The 20320-nt window shown below is 40.9% G+C and overlaps 1 protein-coding gene across 1 annotated transcript in view; it reads left to right on the top strand.

The window, feature by feature from the left end:
* The first annotated feature begins 18041 nt into the window (after positions 1-18041).
* Positions 18042-20320, top strand: part of ncaph (non-SMC condensin I complex, subunit H) — a 28185-nt gene continuing 25906 nt past the window's right edge. The window contains exon 1 of the mRNA XM_076104411.1: positions 18042-18158. Coding sequence (XP_075960526.1) covers positions 18050-18158 — 109 coding nt within the window. The 5' untranslated portion in view covers positions 18042-18049. The remainder of the gene's footprint in view (positions 18159-20320) is intronic.

Raw genomic sequence — 20320 nt, 5'->3', positions numbered from 1 at the left:
CTGATTCTGGATTAAATGTTGAATTGGAGATTAAAGTTCTGATGCAGCTGAATTTAGAGTAAAAACTAAACTGTCGTTAAAAGAAAGATTAGCTAGTTTTAAAGTTTGTTGCAACACGATTGAAAGTCTAAACCATGATTTATTCATTTTTAAAAATCTATCCTTGCTGGTGCAACCCTCTTTGTAAAGTATTTAAATGAAAAGTCACATTTGTCTTGAAACATTTTTGAAAAATATTGACTCAATCCTTTTTTAAAGATGGATATACACACGCAACCAGAGAGTTGTCACCCATCATTCTACGTTCACACACACACACACACACACACTACAGTCACCTCATGACTCCTGGTCTATTCTCAAAAGCTGTTGTTATACATTCCAGTGTCAGCTGACATGAAACTGAGCAGCAGATGAGAAGCAACACGAATGTATTTGAATCATTGAAACATTATACGAAGCATAACGCTAACAGAAGTTTGTCTCGGCGACATGGACACACAGCTAACGCTTAAATACAAACATGGTGCAGGGACAACAGGAGGTCACATTCAGAGCAAAAATAAAATGGACATAGAACAGACGGCATTAAAAGAAACGCCCTGTCATCAACATGACATTCCACTTTTTCACAGAGGCTAGAATATGAAAGTGAGACGTCCTACAGAGCTTTTGGGTCATCAGTTCAGTGATGAGAACATTAAGAGCATAGATCTCTGGCTTCGATGCGGCATGCCAACAATTTAACATACACCATGTTGAGTGATAGTGTGGGACTTCCTATTTGAAGGGAAGAAGTTTTGGGGAATAAGAACTTTCACTGCAATTATAATACACATAGTAGGATAATGGGTTTGCCCTGATGATTCTTGAATGATGAATGATTATATCATTTCATCATTAGATGCTATTTAATGACGTATCATCAACCAAATATATTACTGTGTTTAGCAAGTGAACAGAGACTCTGGTTCTTTCTGTTATATACAGCCTGGGTACTGTGTGCTTTATTGTTAGCAGCATCACATCATCTCGGTGGATTAGTAGGATACTGGTGGTTTAAAGCCCATAAAAACTTGATTTCAGTACATAAGTAAGTATAAGTATATAAAAAATACATAAATCTCTTTATGAAATAACCACAGGGTATTTTCATGTATTTAAAAATGTGGAAAAGAGAACCTGTAGCTTCTCCTGGCAACAGCAGTGACACACTATGACTTGACCTTCAAGCAATAGCTTTCCTCTGTTGTTCTTCTTTGGGCAGAAGCATCCAAAGATGCGAATCAGCCTAAAATGATATTGTATATCTAAATGAGCATCTGCAAAGGCAGCCGACCTTCTCAGGATCATTACAATTCAACCACAGAGCCGCAAAGAGAGTCAGCTGGGAGAGAACAAGAGCAGTGCCCTTGATGTTATTAGAACATAGTTATTCGATTACAGTATGAACAAGACCTGCACCCTTGATGCCTCCTGCCCTGATTGGATGATGTCAGTGAGTTGGATAGCATGTTCCTTGTCTGCATGTAAATTAGCTCATATTTGTATCACTATCCTCACAAGGATAGTGATACAAATATGTTTGGGTGTGTGTGTGTGTTTACTGTAAGTGTAGAGCACCACTTTCCTTTTTTTAACCCAAAGGCAGAGGATGTGATTCAGTCACACAAACCAACCTTGCAAAGTGAAATTAATCTTGATGTGATTCGTCAGTGCAATGTTAAAATATCATATTGAATTTGAATCTCAATGAAGCCTGTCAAATTGAATTACAGGGGCAGATGACAGACATAATATGACACAACATATTCGTGGTATCCATTATAATGTAGCGTCAGCTGGCTGAGTTAGTGAGAGGAATATAGAAGTGGAGTGAACTTAGACTCCAAAAGACTTTTATATCACCTCATTGTCTTTTTATTGATTTATTTTTCATTTGACCACAGTACCCTAATCATAGCCAGCAATCCATGAATAATCCAACCCCCTGTCCTGTCCTGAATGCAGAGTACGTCCCCTCATCCTACCATCACTTGGACTGGTCAAGTGGAGAGTGAACGAGAACCTGTGGCTTTAATGAATGTGTAATCAACTTTGTTTGAGTGCTCTTGAAATGAGCATACGGCAGGCTCCCTCTCTCTGCCTCGCAAACACACACACACACACACACACACACACACAGCCGTGGCTGGTGAGAGCTGGAGCGATGGAGACAAAAGATGCCAGCTTGTTGCTGAGGAGAGGCGCCAGGCAGGCTACACAGCGGGGTGAATAGCCTCATCAGCACCATCTCTTCCTGTGTTTCGATCCATTCCTCGCTCTCCAATCATGCTAATTACCACATAGAAGTGAAGAGGGCAACCAGCCGAACACGCAGAAGCGTACCTCGCACACAGGCGCATGCCCATATATTTGTGAGTCTCGTTATTAAATGGGGGGAAATATATACAGATTACCACATCAGGGCCGTGGGTGCGTGCTGAAGCGTATGCGTTTGTGTGCATGAGATGGAGAGAAAAGATTAGTGCACTTATTTGTTACAGTGACCTGAGTAGTTTTGAGAATACCACGCACAAACATAGGTAGTGTCCTTACATTCACTGATGTATTACTCACACATGTGCTCTTCATTGAGAAAATAAATGTTAATTATAAGATTATGTACACATATGGGTGATGCTTTATAGCCAGAGTAAATAGCGTCATATGTGTTAGTATATTAGGAGAAATTCTCTTTGCGGGGTCAAAATAACTGCACCCTGCCAGTATAAACCCACTAAACTGCAGCGAAGAACAGCCTCTGCAATATATAATCAATGTAAAGATTGCTCAGTATTGTTGCTTTGTGAAAATGCTTTCCTCGTCTTGCACAAATTACAACCTTTTCAGTGGTCTCTTCTGTGAATCTACTACATTTTTGGATGTGATGTTTTGATTATGAACTTTAAGGAGAACTTGTCTTAAATCATGATATAGAAATATCTGTATCTGTATTGTGTTGTAAAATGAATTAACCTATGGGAGTGTGTGCCATGTAGAGACATCTTCTTACAGTACTAGTGCCTGTTCCAAAACAAATGGACGTATACCTCTCTTTCAACATGCTGTGTCTGAAAGCTAAATAACATTGCTTTTACAGAACCTTTATTGATATTTATGTCCTAAATGTAATCAGAAGGTTGAGAGTCGGGTCATAAATTAAATGCCCTGACAGTTTTGTTTTGCCTACTCCTGTGCATTCAACTAAGACTTAAAGTTAAAGGATGAGGCTGGCAATATTCTATATTCTTCTTATTGTTAACAAATCCCTCGCCTGATAGCAGACTGAATTTTTTGAATATCATGAAACTGCATTGTCAATTACTAACAAAGGAAAGTATTTGCTCACGGATTGGGTATGTTTTTTATTATCACTAATCCATTTCTAGTCATAGTCCGCGTGAGTCCACCTGGGTAGGAGGGGTGGGCTGGTGCATGGAGGGGTCAAACAACAGGTGTGCTGTGTGAAACCAAAAGTAATGTACTTATTTTAACGCAAAACATGAACTTTTACTAAAGCTATGGAAGCAGTTTTGTTGCCTAAACCTTAATTAAGAATGCAGTCTTGAAGCACGAAAAGCACAACGATTAAAACGTTGATTTACAAGTATATGTAGAAATGAGGATGTTAAACATTTTTGGTTCAGAAACGTTGCGATTCAATGTATCCATAGTTTGCAGAAACGTACAATGCCAGAATTGTATTCTGGCGACTGGGTTGTAAATACTCAATAGAGTGCCAAGTTTGTCTTAATCTGCAGTTGATTATCATTGACTATTTAGTCCTGCTTGAATAACGTTGGTTTAAAGCTACAGTGCCCAACTGTTTCAGTAAAGCCTTTTTAAAAAATTGAAACCAAATGTTTTTGAAAGATTTATGTCTTCAGTCGAAATAAAAAGGCTCCGGGCTGACCGACTCTAGAGAAGTCAGAAAGTATTGCAAGAAGGGTTAATGCATTGTTGATTTTGGTCTTTGTGAGATTTGATGACAATGAGAAAAATCTAATCGCAGCCGTATCCTTTAAAATGCTGACTCTCAGCTTTAATTTCAGACTACATTGACATCCAAACCACCGTGTAGAACTTGTAGCCTTTCGAATGCCTAACCCCCAAGGGTACAGGGCTACAACTCCCACTGTTCCCCCAAGATTTTCTTTTAATCCCTCAAATACTCTTAAAGCTGAAAGTCAGCACTTAAACTCTCATTTGAAGTCCAATGTGCAGGGGTATAGAGCTATACTACTGTGCAGTAAGTGAAAAATGATACATTTCTGATCATATAGGTGACTGAATACTGTACATGGGTGAGAAATATGAATCTGAAACCTACACCGAGTAGTTATCAGAGACAGCCATGTTTGCTAGTCTGAGTTCTATTGTGTTGTATCTGTTTTGCTTGTTTCTGTCATGCTAACTTATTCCTGAAAGAAATGTAGGTTGAGACAGCATTTTTAAAGGCTCCGTTTCTCCAAGACTTCCATCATGCTTTCGCTATTTGAAAAGAAGAAAGAAAAAAAAATCTTGTGTATCTTTTCACTGCTCTGAGTTGACTGTGTATCTGTTAGCACCTCTAATGTCAATGACTATTTGTGGAGTCACATTTACTGTACAGTGGGTGTTTTTATCTGTGATTGTTGCCAAAATCTGGGTATCAATTTTAATGTCTTCTATTAAAGAAAATTACAGTATTTATTTCAAGCACAAGTGAGTGTGTGGATTGTTTTTGTCCTCCACATAAACAACAGTTGTGACTAAAAGATGGAAGCAAGCATCTGGCACAGAAAGTGCCACACAGCTCCCATGATGTTCAGAGAGACAATAGACCAGACAACAATTTACTCTGTATATGTGTCTGCCACTGCTCACTCTCTGTCTTTGTGTATCCTGACCCGCGGTACGAGTGCACAGAGATGAGAGAGAGGAGGACGAGGAAGAAGCAGCGGGGACAGGAGGCTCGGTGTGTGTGTGTGTGTGTGTGTGTTTGTGCGTGAGTGCATGTGTGATAACAGGCAAAAAAACAAGAGGCTGAGTGTGTTGCTGGTGTCAGATAAAAGCATGTCTGTGCTGCACTGGACCTTCAGAGAGAGCCCACTGCATGCATATTAAACCACAGCTATGCTGCCTTCATGCATCGGAACCTTCTGTCATAACACCAAGAGACTCTCTGTCATGTGAATACAACATCATATTTGATCTCTTAATGAAACAATTACATGAATAAAAATGCTTAAGGCCATTTGAAAAAACCTGGGTACAAGTATTGAATTGGATTAATGGGAAAAGTATGATATTTTCGGTGAAAAGTTTTTTTAAGCTGCTGGTTAATTTCCTGTTATTGTTTGATATAAGTGAATTTGGGCATTTCCTTACCCAATTAATTACCCTATTAGATGTTATGTCTAGAATAAAGCTATCGTCAGGATAGAAAAGCCTCTAAAACCGAGTTCAGACCATAGGGAGAGTAAATGTCTCCACTGAAAGCCGGCAGTTAATTTCATCAAGGTGAAGGATGCTTTATTGCAGGTTTTACGGACTGAAATGATGGGCAGACACATGATAAAGAAATAACCTCACCTGACCACTGGCTTTGTTTAGGGCGGACCTCCAGTAGTGAGAAATAAACCACAGCCAATGTATGATTTATTATAAAAGGTCATATTAAGCAGGTCTCCTGTCAGCCTTTGGAAAGCTCAGCCTTGCACTGCATCTGGTTCCTGTCATATTCCAAACCAGCAGAGAGAAATTCAGCGAGCAAATGTCTGAAGTCTGTCAGAGGAACCCTAACCTCCAGGTCGCACCATCTGTGCTTCTTTTCATATCTTCTCTTTTATCCTTCTCTCATATAAAACACTTTACTCAGAAGGAGGGGATTTTTGGGACATCAAGTACAAAACCCAAAGCATAACTGTTGTAAATCAAGGTAATATGAAGGTAAAGTCAAATGTGTTGAAAATGAGATTTTGCTAAACAAATCCATAATGTAGACAACCGGTCTTTAAAAAGTGCCATTTGATTCAAAGAGACCACTGCAAATAATTTGTTACACATTACTGTGCATTTCATCATAAAAATAAATAAAAAATGAGTGAAAACTCCTTTGGTCTATTTTGCACTGCAGTAAATTTGCACCGAAGTATAGGCAGCCTTAAGTTGTATGGCATTGCAAAGTAAGGCAGTCAGGAACAGATTATTATGTGCATATAGAATATGCACAGATTCACTCCCCACAAGGAAACTGAGTGACAATAATACAATTCCTCACACGGAGAATGTAGACTCAAGTGGATGTTGGGGTGGAGGTGGCATGGCTGTAATGGGATGTCAACAAACCGAGAACATTTTGACCAGTTAAGCATTTCGGTCTATCGGTTGATTTATATGTTAATTTAACCGGAAGCTTCACTGCCCATGTTAACCAAAAGAGCTGTTCAGACGAGCTCTGCAGCGCCAGGCCGGAGTGAGTGAGTGAGTGAGTGTGTGTGTTTCTAGTTGGTTGGCGCACACACACCGGGCCCAGCACTGCGGATATAGTCTATGTCATATGTCATAGTATTTGACATTCTGTACATGACCACAGATAACATATCTGTATGCTCTCTGGTGTAACGTTATAGGCTTGGTTTCTCCTCCAAAGACATGTGTACGTATATCTGGCCACCAAATATTGGGCTGTTAGCCGACTCACAAATGGCACACAGATCTGGGAGGTCAATTTGTTTCGTGATCTCTGGTGGTTAAAGCCCTTGACAAGCTGTTGCACTCCGCCGTACTTCCACTGCCAAACTGCGTGGGCACACTTAAGTATGTCATCATTGTTTACTAACTGTATGAGGGTCTGTAGTGCGGCGCCAATGCTCATTGAGTCAATGGAGCGTCAGAACAAAAGGAAAGCGCCTCTTGAAGTTCACGTCATTCTTTGCGTTTTTTCCTAAAAATGAATCGGTTAGTTACTAGTTAATGGGAGTAAGGCTGTCATAAGTAAAGTGAAACAAAACTGACATCCCTGAATGCTATACAGCAGCAGACGCAGCAATAGCAGCTGTCAGCACATCAGGTTAGCACTGTGGCAGCAGACGTGGCCGTAAATGAATAAACTGACGGTTTAAGTACGCCGCCATGGTTAAAAAGATGCATTGGATGTATGTTGCAATGAGGATAGCTACAGTGAGTGTACAAGAGAACCAAAGTTTACCGCCTAAAGTGGCCAACGAGTTTCACATCACAAATGAACGACACTGAAAAAATCATCAAATCAAGTTGTCAATACCACACCACTGGGCACATGTAAGAACTTGGTGTTATTACCCACTTCCTTGCAAACACTTGAATACTGGTAACAGTGATTTAGAAATCGATGTAGCAGAATCCAGACGTATTGAAATATTTTTTTATCCCATGCTTTCTCCGGCGTCAGTTCTTGTCTCAAGCAGAGATGAGGAGCCGACTCCAGAGATCTGGGAATCACGTCTTTCTATATCCACACCCCCAGTTTTTTTTTCATTGTCAAACTTGTAGTCTTCAGCCCCAACCAACAGTGACTCAACTGACTCACTTTTTTAATTGCATCAAAACCACAGGATATTTATTATTGTCCAATGAAATACACAAGCCTCGACTGAAATCGTGAATCAGTCAGAAATAAGAAGACAACTAACACCATTTTCAGTGACTTACCTTTTAATTTACAGATGCAATAGCATTTCTGTCATTGAAAAGTTCAATAATTAACTTAGACATTGATCAGCATTGAGACAGTAATTAGATGTGTCAGCCAAGGCAGCAAAGCAAATGCACTGAGGGATAGTTCAAGTAGACGGAATAAAAGCAGAAAAAAAGAGCAAATCAATAAAATGGCCAGAGTGTGACAGGAGGTCTAAACTATTAATGACAGCCTGAAACTCTGAAGGAAATTGAAGGACTGAAAGGGGAGAGGAGCCAGAAGACTGAAGCAGAAAATAGGGAGAAGGAAATTGGTGAAATACTTTGGGAAGCTGGAGAGAAAAGGGCCAGAAACCAGAAAGAAGGAGAGCTCAAATAGTGTGAGAGGAAAGTAAGTAGACTCAAGACAGAGGGAGACGAGACAGAGAGTGAAATGTGTTGGAACAAACGAGAGGATGGAAGGAGATACAAAATTAGCCTGGGGAGCCTTCATCAAGGCTAATTATCACATCCTGCAGCTACATCAGTCCCTGGGTAGCACCTGCAGCCCGGCAGCTCATCTCGAGTCTCCTCAACTGTCCCTCTTCCACATCTGGTGAAGGGCGTCAGAGTTTGGATGGATTTGGCAGAGACAGGAAAAAGAAAACAGCTGCCTGATCATTACAGGGAAGATGGATGATTTTTACCTTGAATCCCTTTGTTACACGTCTATGAGGAGTAGAGTAAAAGTACAGTCAAACCACAAAGTGGCAAAGCAAAGTGTATTGGTCTTTGTGAAATAGGAGGTTCTAGAGGTTTGGTGACTTAGTCACCAAACTAGTGGCAGTGAACTATTGCAGCTGACATTCTAGCCAGCTGGGAACATCCATGCTAGTCAGTCACCAAAGTCCTGAAGTCTCACCCAAACTAGCCTTCGTTCAACTTCACTTCTGTACCTGAATGTAATCTCTCATTCAGCATGTCTTTCATCAGTCTTTTTGAAAAAAAGTATGCGTGTTCCTTGAGGTTTAGTCTCCAACAAAATTGGCATTCACAACAACGGCAGTGAGTGAACTCATTGTCAGATGGTCGAACAGCTTTGTAAATCCCCTGCCTCCACACCTTTCCAATGTGAAATCAGGTAACGCAAATATTAACATCTTCGTTCGTTTGAAATGCTGGAATGACCAGGCCTGAACAATAACATGCTGTCATGAAGAGTTGAGCAGGTGGACCCAAAAACACCAGAAATAACTTTAATTCAAGCTTTAGTGCAGGCAAGACAGAACCCACCATCACATAACAAAACAAAGGGTCCAACAAGGACTGAATAGAAAACCAGGACATAAATACAAGCTAATCTGATGAGTGGAAGAAGAGCAGATGGGGGGAGAAGCTCAACAGGGTCACTCCGACGTGACACCCCAAAACTTTTTTGGGGTGTCACTCAGGTGAGTGGAATGAGCTGATTGGCAGCGAATGACTGAGGGAGCGGGGACCGACTAACGAGGCTGATTCAGAGGAGGTGTGTAGATGAGCAAAGGAGGCAAAGGCAGTGCAGGAATACAGGAAGAAAACCTCCAACCAAGAAAACATAAAGTCTGAGTGGATCTGGACACAGTGCCAGACTGTGACACATGTGGTCAATGATGGTCCTCACAAGACTAGTGTGTGGGCTATATGAATCCACATTTATGTGTGAGATTATTAGGCATGTCTAAACAATAATGCTGGCATTAAGTATGTTGACATGACTGAGTGTCCCTTTCCTTTATGGTAAAGTGTGTGTGTGTGTGTGTGATTACTGTGTGAGTGGAGGCAGGTGGTGGAGAGCTGAGTGGAGTCTTGAATCCTGGAAGGCGTCTCTCCAGAGACAAGTTGAAGGACTATCATTTCACTTCACTGTGAGCCGCATCTCGCCGCCTCGTATATCAAGGACATAATCACATACCAGCTAGCACCACCATCAACCCCCGCTCTCCTGTATGCACACATGCACACTTTTCCCAACCTGGAGGGTTACAACAAATGTTTGTTCAGATTTGCTCATTTCTCCAACTGATAAACATTTTTATTAGATATCAGCCGTCAACCAGCGAGTGCTGTCCTCAAGTGATGTGGTACTCGAGATCAGTCTTGGTCTGGAGACCGGTATCCAGACCACTCTTTGAAGGTTTTGGTCTTGTTTCAGAATAAACCATCAGCATCAACTCTGACTTTTATTTCAAGACCGGTTAGAACCACAACTGCTGGGATATCACTACACTTGTTAACATCATTACTGTGATTGCTCATAAAAAAAGAAGATTTTATGGGAATGTGGATTTTTCAGATCAATTTGAGGACTGCCAATGGTTTGCATGTTCCACATTTTATCATACGTATGTCAGTGTTGGACTGGCATTGGTCTAGTCTTGGTCTTGATACGGTCTCACACTGGCTTGAGTTGGTCTCAGTCCTGTTCAAGAATCTGTTTCGGTTAAGTGGTCATTGACTGCAACATTGCTGGAGGTCTCTAGTCTGCTGTGGGAGGATTGTACAACCTGCAGTATAATAGGATTTTGTGACCGTTTTGTTACGGTCCTCGAACTTTTCAAAGTCTGTTTCCTGTTTTATTTTTTAGGTTCACTCTCCCCATTTGTCATGTCTGGTTTTCCCACCTTTGTGATGGTCTCTCCCTCCCTTATGCGTTTCATCTGTTCCTAATTATCCCTGCTGTCACCTGTCCCTCTTTATTACCCTCCTTTTCTTTTGTATTTCGTCTCTGTGCTCCCTTTGTCTTCATTGCTGAATGGCGTTGTGCTTCCCTGTAATCTGCCTGCCTTTGGGAACCTGTAATACCTTTTGTTCAGTTAAAATATCTTCATTGAATCTGCCCATTTCAGACTGTGTATTTGGGTCCTTCTTGGTTGTGCTGCTGTCTTAAGCCTTAACAGTTTTGTCCACCGACAGGCAGTGACAGCGTACAAACTCTCACAATACACACCTTCTTTAATAGCAACGTTCTCTAATCTGGTATCCTTGATGAAGCTATTCTTCTCACTACCATAAGAAGAAGTAGCTTTAGATGTCCTTGACCTCCAGCCTCAGTTAATCACACACAGACCAGCATTAGCATGAGCACCAGAGATCTACATTAGTCCGGACCTGCCACCCTAGAGGTCCCTAAGTCTACAGCAACAGGTGTGATACCCTGGTCCAGTGATCACAACAAGGCTCAAGCCACCGATTTACCAATTTACAGCCCCCATCCTTGCTCCCTTTAGACCCATACAACGAGGGTCTAGTGTATTTTCATGGTGTGAAGGGTAAATTACATACTGCTGTTCAAGGAATTTAAGAAAAACAATTTGTGATTTGACAACTATTGAAAACTTTGCAGGCAGCAGTTTCGGCTCAGTGTACAGAGCCTATAGTGACAAATAACAGAGGCAATTCCCTAGAGGGGTGATGGGGCCGATAGAGAATAGAGCTGAATGTCAGGAGGACAAACTGCTGTGTGCTCACTGACACGACTGAAGCATCTGGGATTAACATGGTGGCAATACAAATGGGCTGACTCCAAATATCATAACTGTTGGGCAAAGAAATTGTGTCACCGGTTTAGTTTTTCTAGCTTGGTGAGAGTGTTTTGAAATGGTTTTGAATTTGTGTTGAATCCCCCGGTTGAAGTGAAACATATTTTGCAACATCTTGAAGTAGAGTGAGGCTCATACCACCCAAGGATAGTTGACTTTAAAGGAAGAGCTCGACATTTTGGGGAAATACACTTGTTTGTGTTCTTTCTTGAGAGTTGGATTCTTAGATTGCCAGCACTCTGTCAGGCAGCAGTCAATTATGTTAGTTTAGTGTAACGACTGGAGACAGGGAGAAATGTGGTTTTTACAGGGGTTATGTGCTCTACTATTTTTGTAGGGCAAAATGACTTCCTAGAGTCTCCTTCAGATGGATATAGCCAGCCATAAAACGCTTATCTCCCCATTATGTGTCTCAGTCTTCACAAATGTAACTTCACCACCTGTGATAAAATGCAGCTCACAGCCCCTTCCCCATGTGTTTCAGTGGGAAGCATCCTGGAATAGAGAGAGAGAGAGTCCCAAACACAGCAAAGAGTGGCTCAAATTAGCGAGAGGGGACGCAGAGACAGCGACACTGAGCCACCGGTCAGAGGACAGACGCCACACTGCTCTAAAAACCATTCACAAGTCAAAATAACTGAAGCACACTGATCAGCTCTCGCCTCTTCTGTGTCTGCCCGTAAGTACGATATTTGCAGTGACATGAGATTTCAGACCGCCAATCAAATGCTAGAAAACATCAGAAATGTCTATGTCTTCAATCCAAAAGATAATTTGAACGAGTTAGATCAAATATTGGTTGGGACATGTCCCTACCGTCCATTTACAAACCTAAACCCTTGAAGTCCCATGTTACTCACTGCACCGGTCAATGATCTATTGTTTATCACACACAACAAACATTACAAACCTCATTATAGAAACAACTTCATGCAATAAATCATCCATGACAAAAGCTGGTAAAGAAATGGGACGAACAGCAGCTGTCCCTTGATACAATTATAAATTCATAAAAGTGCAGTGACTGAAGCCAAGCCAATTAAATTAATCAAAAGCTTTCAGTCGATTTATGGAAATGCATCATGCCTACTGACAGATTACCGCTGTGACTAATTCAACACAGCACTACAGTTATCAGTGCAGAAAGTGCCTGAGAGGAGGCCCTCTCCCGCCGCTGTCATGTGAAACCCGCTGGTCTCATATTTTGGTGATGTTTATGTTCATTTGCATCGTAATTCCAGAGATTACATGGTGGGATTACTGGCTGGGATGAGACAAATGCACAGGCCTGGGTTTATGAAGCCAATAGCAGATATTAGGTGCTCAGCAGAAGCAGTCTTAATGGTTTTGCTTGTGTGTAATGCTTTTAACAATTCAGAGTGCTTGGGTGAATTTTAAAATAAGGAAAACACAATGTGCTGCTAGCGAAGGATGTTAAAGGTCAAATCTGGCGCATCAACTGGGAGAAGTAAATTGGAAGAAGCTCAGTAACTTTGTGATAATTGTTGTACTTGAAGTACAGAGCCTTTCTGGTTTTAAAGGTACTCAGACTTTTCAAGCAGTTTAGTTTCAGAGGGTTTACCTAACATAATGATGTCAACACCTCACTGATATAATGTTGTCAGAGAGATAATATATTGTTATTGCATTGTACATTTGTAGAAATCATTATATCAGTGTCGATTTTGGGGCAATTGGGCATAATGTTTCTATATCCTCAATCATTGCTAAACCATATAATAAATATGCAGTGTTTGCATATTATCACTTCCTAACATCTATGGGGTTAACATGTTATCAAATGAAGTGGACACGTGAAGTTTTAGGTACATAAGAAGGTATAAAGTGGTACAACACAATGGCTGTTTCTCCGAAGCAGAAAGGATGAGAAAATGGTCAACATCTTTGCGGTTTTAAAGGTGAATCATGTGGAAAGAAAATGGAACGAGAGAGAGAGAGAGAGAGAGAGAGAGAGAGAGAGAGAGAGAGAGAGAGAGAGAGAGAGAGAGAGAGAGAGAGAGAGAGAGAGAGAGAGAGAGAGAGAGAGAGAGAGAGAGAGAGAGAGAGAGAGAGAGAGAGAGAGAGAGAGAGAGAGAGAGAGAGAGAGAGAGAGAGAGAGAGAATCTTATTTAGGGTATTCCTCACAGTAATTCTGGTAATAAGTGGTCATTAGTTTGGACAGCAGGCCTCTGATGTAGCAAGACTTGTTAGTCACCCTGAAAACGACGACAAAGAAGACTCCCCAAGCATGTTGGTATTTCCTCTTAGCAGATACTGTGTCAGATCCAGGCAGATGGAGGAAAATAACAACTCAAAGTAGTTGATGGTACAAAATAGTGCTTCAACCAGACAGTGCATAAGTGCTTTTACATTTGCCGTTCTAAACATAAACTGTGTATTTTTGTACTTAAAAACTCCTCTGGTACACAGAAAGCCATGCACTTTATATCTGCACAAACAAGAGCCTCTCAAGACCTCCGTATGCTTCGTATAAAGTGTTTGTCAGATTGCCACATCCTCAGAAACCCCTTTCCAACAGGAGAATCAGGAGAGGCCATTTGGACAATTTTTCAAAAAACTCCATTTTTCTAACAGAAGACATTAAAGGAAATGAAAATGAGTATGATATATAAACACCTACACCTACTATACACACATATACATACAAACACACCAAAAGTATTGAAGTTAAACTTGATAAAGTCCTCTATGTGTAACAGTATATGAGCAGATGCAAACTGCGGACATCATGGACAATGACTCTGGCTCTCTACTGCATGTGAAGGTCACACACGTGAGGCTCTTTAGCAGTAGACTGATCCAAAACACACACAAAACCCTTTATTCCTGTTGCTATCAGACTCGACAGCCCCTTTCCACACATGCGGTCTATCCCTGAAATGTTCAGGACCATTTTTCTGCATCATTTTAGACATATGTGCCAAATGTAACCATGACTTACACATCTATTGAGTACAGCCAATGCATATGCACAGAACTAATCCTATATAGATTAATTTGCAAAGAAATGAAAGATATTAATTTATGATTTAAATCTACAGTTAATCCAAATCTTTTTTTATAATAGATGAAGTGATACAGATGTAGTTTTCTTCCTGTATTTATGTAGTTACACTCCCAAAAAGTCAGCAAAACAATAATGATTCTCAGACGACTGATATTGGCATTGTGTACAGTATGTGCTGCAGGCTCTATTTTGAGTTATCAATCCATACGTCGTGTCCATCCAAGCCAATAGCCTGTTCTTCTTGACAGCTATGACAGACGGCTGGAATGTGTCACAGGAGGAATTTCACTAATACCAGAGGAGATTGACATGCTGAGTCGATGTGGCTTTAAAAAAACCTGACAGCTGCCAAGAGGAAGTGGTGGTGCTGACACCCTGACGTCCGGTTTCGGCGGGATCACTGAAAAAGATGTGCTGTTCCTATCTGCTGTGGTTACACTTGTCTTTTCAATGCGACTTTTGTCATTGGATGTGCCAGATGGAAACTGTGCTGTGTCCACATATGTGTGTCCACATTTGAGTGTTACTAACAAACGCATGACCACAATGCAGCCTTGTTAATGCACTGTATGTGTAATGTATTTTGTTGGAACTATTGTTGCTGCTGTGATCTGATGTTGCTGTCCCGTCATATGTTGGATACTGCTATTTGACCCCGTCTTGGCTAGGTCTCACTTGTAAAAGAGGTTTTAATCTAAATGTGACTTCCTGGTTAATTAAAGGTTTTATATATATTTCTATATTTTTTAATTTTTTTGCTGCTTACTCTTCCTCTTAGATGTATTATAGACCTGTTTTATTGAAGAATAGCCGCTTACAAAGGTCTACTAATTGGGTGATAAACACATTTTCCAATAAATTGCTCACTATAAAAGTCCCCTGTTATTTTGTTATTTAAAAGCTTTTATTTTGAAGCAGCAAAATGAGGAAATATGAGGTTTTCATCACCAGTAACTTAACAGGATCCAGCAGGTCTCAGCTGTTCTCCAGTCCCGGTCTTCCTCCTCTCCTCCCTTTGCTCTACTCGGGACAGGAACTCCGATGTGGGGGGAAGACGATGTGAGAACTAGGTTTGATAAATTGTCTGCATTGTGTCCACATGCCGTCTACGCCTCACTGAGATCCATACTCAATGTGAGCCAGGCCACTTTGACATGTGGTCTGACTGACCGGATCCCAATGAAAGCAATGTCCAATCTTGGAGTGTACACACTTGACAGTTAATGTGTCCTGCAGTGATTGGATGACAATGGCCTCATTAAAAAGACAAGTGTAACCATGGCCATGAAAACCGATCCAGGAAAAGGTTTTGGGATCGGATCCATGTTAAGCTCAGGATTTCTGATGAATACCCAGCCTGTGAATTATGTGAGCGAGCATAAGTGTGTCCCACTTGTGTATAAATAATTCCCCTGTAGCCAAAATGAATCCAACTGTCATCCCATCTTTTCTCACATTCCTAGAGTTAGAGCAGATGTGCGTTAGAGCAGATGTGCGTCAGAGCCATGGTAGCAAGTTTTACAGAAAGTTCTACCCTGTAGGTTAAATACAGAGAAAGTACTGAGCAGCACAAGTGGAACAGAGTGGGGAGAAAAATGAAGTATAGATGATTTTGAAGATGGATGTCAAGTTATCAGCCCTTTGGAGTGCGGAGGAGGTGAAGCCCCTGATCTCGACTACAAGAGGCACATCGGAAAATGTGGCTCGTATTTGTGATTCCTCACACAGACAGTATTTTCTATTTTTTCAGCAGGATTTCACAGCAAGTCATCAGACATACAGCAATCTGAGAGCTACATTTCTTTTCTGTGACCCAGGGGCAGAAAAAGCTCAATGTTGACGATCAGCTTGCTGTCATCTCTTAAAGAAAACTTAGCCACAGATTGGCTTTTGAGCGTCATCATGTATTCATTACATACTTTATTATGTGCACTGATTATATGTTTTCTAGTGAAACGACACCAACGGTGTCCGGCGTTTAGGGGGAGAGGGCGCACAAATGTGACTTTGAGGTATGTCTACGGATGAGGAGAAGAGACGCTGATCACAGACAGATTGGTGACGGTGATCTTGCCCGCCGCCATGACCTTATTTCAACAACAACTGTACAGCTGGTTTATTTGTAATGTTAGCAGAAATAAAAGACATTAATTGAATGATTGAATGTAGTGTGTGTATGTGTAAGTGTGTTACCCTTTTAAACCTGTAAACCTGCTCTGACCTCACAGCATTTGTACATTAACCCGCTTTCTCCAAGATACACCTCTAGGCCTTTCAATTTAGAGCGATTTGATACGAGTGGTAAGAACAATTGGCCAGTGCGCATGTGTCATGAAACTGACGGTCATTTTGCGTGCATGTTTTGCTCAAAGTAATAACATTTCTGCACACATATCAGTAAATGTGTCCCATTTTGTGCTTTATGTCAGTGTCTAACTTTTCAATCTGGCTGATTGGACCTCAGGACTGATTGACATCCTCCTGAGTCTCCTGTTAACTTCGTTGTGTTAGGACAGGACAAATTACACCGTTGTCATTCCTGGAGATAGACGACGATGGGAATTAGTTACCTCAGATCTTCCCATCAAAGCTCCGGCTCACCTTATAAATGGTATAAACGGTATCACGGTATCTAGGCTCCATCATGCACATGTCAAGGAGGGAAAAGACGCTAAGCCCAGGCTTCAACGTTCATTTCACAGTGCGTCACTCATAAAAATATTTCCCTCGTTGTTCGTGAATTATACTGCCATAACAGATGATTTGTCAGCCAGGCTATAATGTAAACCGAACAGAATGCTGTTAATCTCCGGTTATAAATATTTGTACGTTGGCCTTGGAACAAGCACTTAGCTGTGCTGCTGAAAATGTGCTACTGTCAGCCTGGAGTAATCCAGCAGTGAATATCCAGGCGTCACTAAATTTCTTTTTTATGTCTGGTAGCTGCTGGATATTTGAGACGTTCAAGAGACTTCCACACCTTTATATTTAGCCGGTCTTAGTACCACGTATTGTTTATCTACAGTAGTAACCTAGCGGTACTAAAACACAGAAAGTAGTTTTTTTACTGCAGTTTTTGCACATCTGGTTGTTTCTTTGGTTAGATGCGTGAAATAAGGTCTGTGGTTAAGCTTTAGAGAGCCAAGTAGCCAACTTAAAAAAAGAAAATAACGGAGGGATAGGGAGACTAAAGCCACATGGCTGCCAACTCATACATTTTCATGTAATTTCCTTGTTTTCCCCGCATCCCTCCATACTCCATCTACAAGCTCTGAATAAAAAGCAGGAATGGGTCTTGCCCGACATGACAGCAGTAACTGTCTTTCTTTCTTTCTTTCGCTTATTGTCAGAAGCTGCTGTGGTTTTTGCACATCCCCATATTTTTATAATTTAAAAAAAGCCATGTTAATACACAAGCTTTTTATTGTTTCTCATTTATAGCAGTTTCATTTGTTTCAGTTACCTCTGACTATTTTGCCACCAGGTGACAAATGTCAACATCTTGTACAAAAGAAGTTGTAAAAATGTTACATTCTCTCTTAATACAGTAGAGCACATGAAGACAGACACATTTATGAACCGTTTAGAAATTTCCAATTCAGATTTGTATGACGAAGGTAGAGTTATGTGCACAAACACAAAGTGAAGACGTACAGTACTGTCATGAGGACGTCTGCAGGACATTGTCATTGTTGATTATTGTCACGGGGCATGATGAGGACTCAAGCGCAGACAGTCAGATGCAGTGAGAAAAAGGGTTTTAATGAATAACGAACACAACAGGGAATCCAAGGACAGGACGAGACGAGGGGGGAAATCCGGCAGGGCAGGCAGACTGGGAAACCGGGAACAGGACGAGCAAAAACGGACGGGTATGAACACAAACAATGATCTGGCAGCGGGTGACTGGGAGGCAGGGGTTTAAATAGTGGCTAGAACAGGTGAGGAGAGTTGTGCTGATGAGGGAGTGTTTGATTCGTGATCAGGGGCAGGTGAAGGGAGTTAGACTGGTGCTGAGGGAGTGGCTGACAGGTAGAGTGAGGAGCTACAGAAAGAAACACACAGAACACACAAGGCAAAGCCTGATCGTGACAATTATTTTCCTTTTGTGGACAGCTTTTCAGCCCAACTATTTTTCCACACGAACAAAGCAGGTGCTCTACTAAACAATTTGTGAGGATATGATTGCTATTTTCCTTCACATTTGTTGTTGGCTTCCAGCTTGGCTCCTTCTTTTTCTCTCCTTGCCAACCTGCCAGCTCATTACAATGCTGCATTTCCTGGAAATATTTAGTTCTTCCCGTCGACTTTTGTTCTTTTTTGGAGAACAGTAAGACCCCATTGAAACCCAACAGCATACATTAGAGCTCATGCCCGAAACACTTGTACGAACAATTCATTTCTAAGTGGCTTGCACGAGGGATTTAGGAGAACATTTATTCATATAGCCAAGGACATTGCCATTCATTTAAAATGGCTATTGATGCTATTGTATAACACTACAATGGCAATATGAACATCTCAAACAGCAAAACTATTTACATTTTTGATCCCCTCCTGTAGCAGTCATCGATCTGTGGTGAGGTGTTTTTCATATGGAACTATTTCTTCGATTCGGTGTGCATTGCTGTCTGCCAGAGTGTCCTTTTACCACTAGGAGGTGTCAGCCCCAATTCTACAATGAGAGGCTTTTACTGTGCAAAAATCTTGTTTCTTCCTCTTTTTCAATCCACCTAAAATCACTGTGAGATTTAGTGCTTATAAGTCATAATGATAATGATATTCATAATCGTATTTGCCACAATCTGTATTGCCAAAAGGTTGTGTCTCTAGTCGATTGTATTGTGAAATAAATAGTTTTGAGCCGTCTTGAATAAAGTAAAAATGTAAGATGAATGATCTTGTTGCTAATGGAGCGGTCATGATTCTTCTTCTAGCGTTGCAGAGATAAAAAGCTGAAAATGAGACAACACGATTTAGTAAGATGAATATTCTTTCCATAAAGAAGGAGTTTTCCACAGTGATTGACCTCTTTTGTCATCAAAGCACAGGATGTTATTGTTCAGTGTTATGGTTTTGTTGATTTATGGATTCGACCAGCCCTCCTGCTGGTGGCAGCCAACACTGTTTGTGTGATTTAAATGAGAATGTGCTCTTCAACCTGCCAAATCAAATAAGAGTCAGTGATAAAAGCCCCTCCAATGTCTTTTGTCTGTGTGCCTATTATTGCCATTTTATCAGCCACACATCAAGTGCCGATTTGCTTCAGCACACAAATATTATCAGAAAATGAGTTTGGGGTTTTGTGCTTTGTGAAAACTGAACAAACCCTGAGAACCACACTCTGAAATACACTGACATGGATGAGATAGTTAGGATTAATTCAATTGATTTAGAAAGTGAGAAGTGATTAACAGATGGTGAATGTTTATTTTTCACAAATATAAGATGTAAACAAAGATAATAAACCTTTGCATTTATTGATCACCGGACTCGGATAGCTGTGACTCAGCTGCAGCTTCCTTGTCTTCTCAGCCAGGAAATCTACTCAAATGAATCAAGAAATGCAACTAATGGTAATTCAATAGGTGTTCAGAAGAAATTTGTTTAGACAATTAAACTGTTTTCTATTAAGGTATTGAGTGCGACGTCTCTCAAACACAAGCCTTATTCTCACCATTTCAAAACATTGCAGTTGAATAGTGATGAAATCTATTCCTCAGTCGTAAACAAATTTATTCAGCTAATTGAGAAGAAAATAAATGTGCACCAAGGAAGGCGCCCACCGATTAGAGTGAGCATATTATGTTCTGCAAATGTATCTCTATACATCTTTACATCAGCATGTGTTTGTGTTTGTTTGTGTGGCTTTACACATTTGATTTGCAGGTGCTACTTCCCTCTCTCTCGCTCTCTCACACACACACACACACACACACACACACAAACACACACACACACACACACACACACACATGCGCACCATGCCAGCTCCAAACAAAGCTGAAGAGCTCCTTCTGAGCACTTTATAAAA

This window comes from Anarhichas minor, unplaced genomic scaffold, assembly GCF_050575085.1.
Source record: "Anarhichas minor isolate MPS153535 unplaced genomic scaffold, ASM5057508v1 ptg000030l, whole genome shotgun sequence".
Classification (NCBI taxonomy): Eukaryota; Metazoa; Chordata; class Actinopteri; order Perciformes; family Anarhichadidae; genus Anarhichas; species Anarhichas minor.
This window is presented reverse-complemented; position numbering and strand designations above follow the sequence as displayed.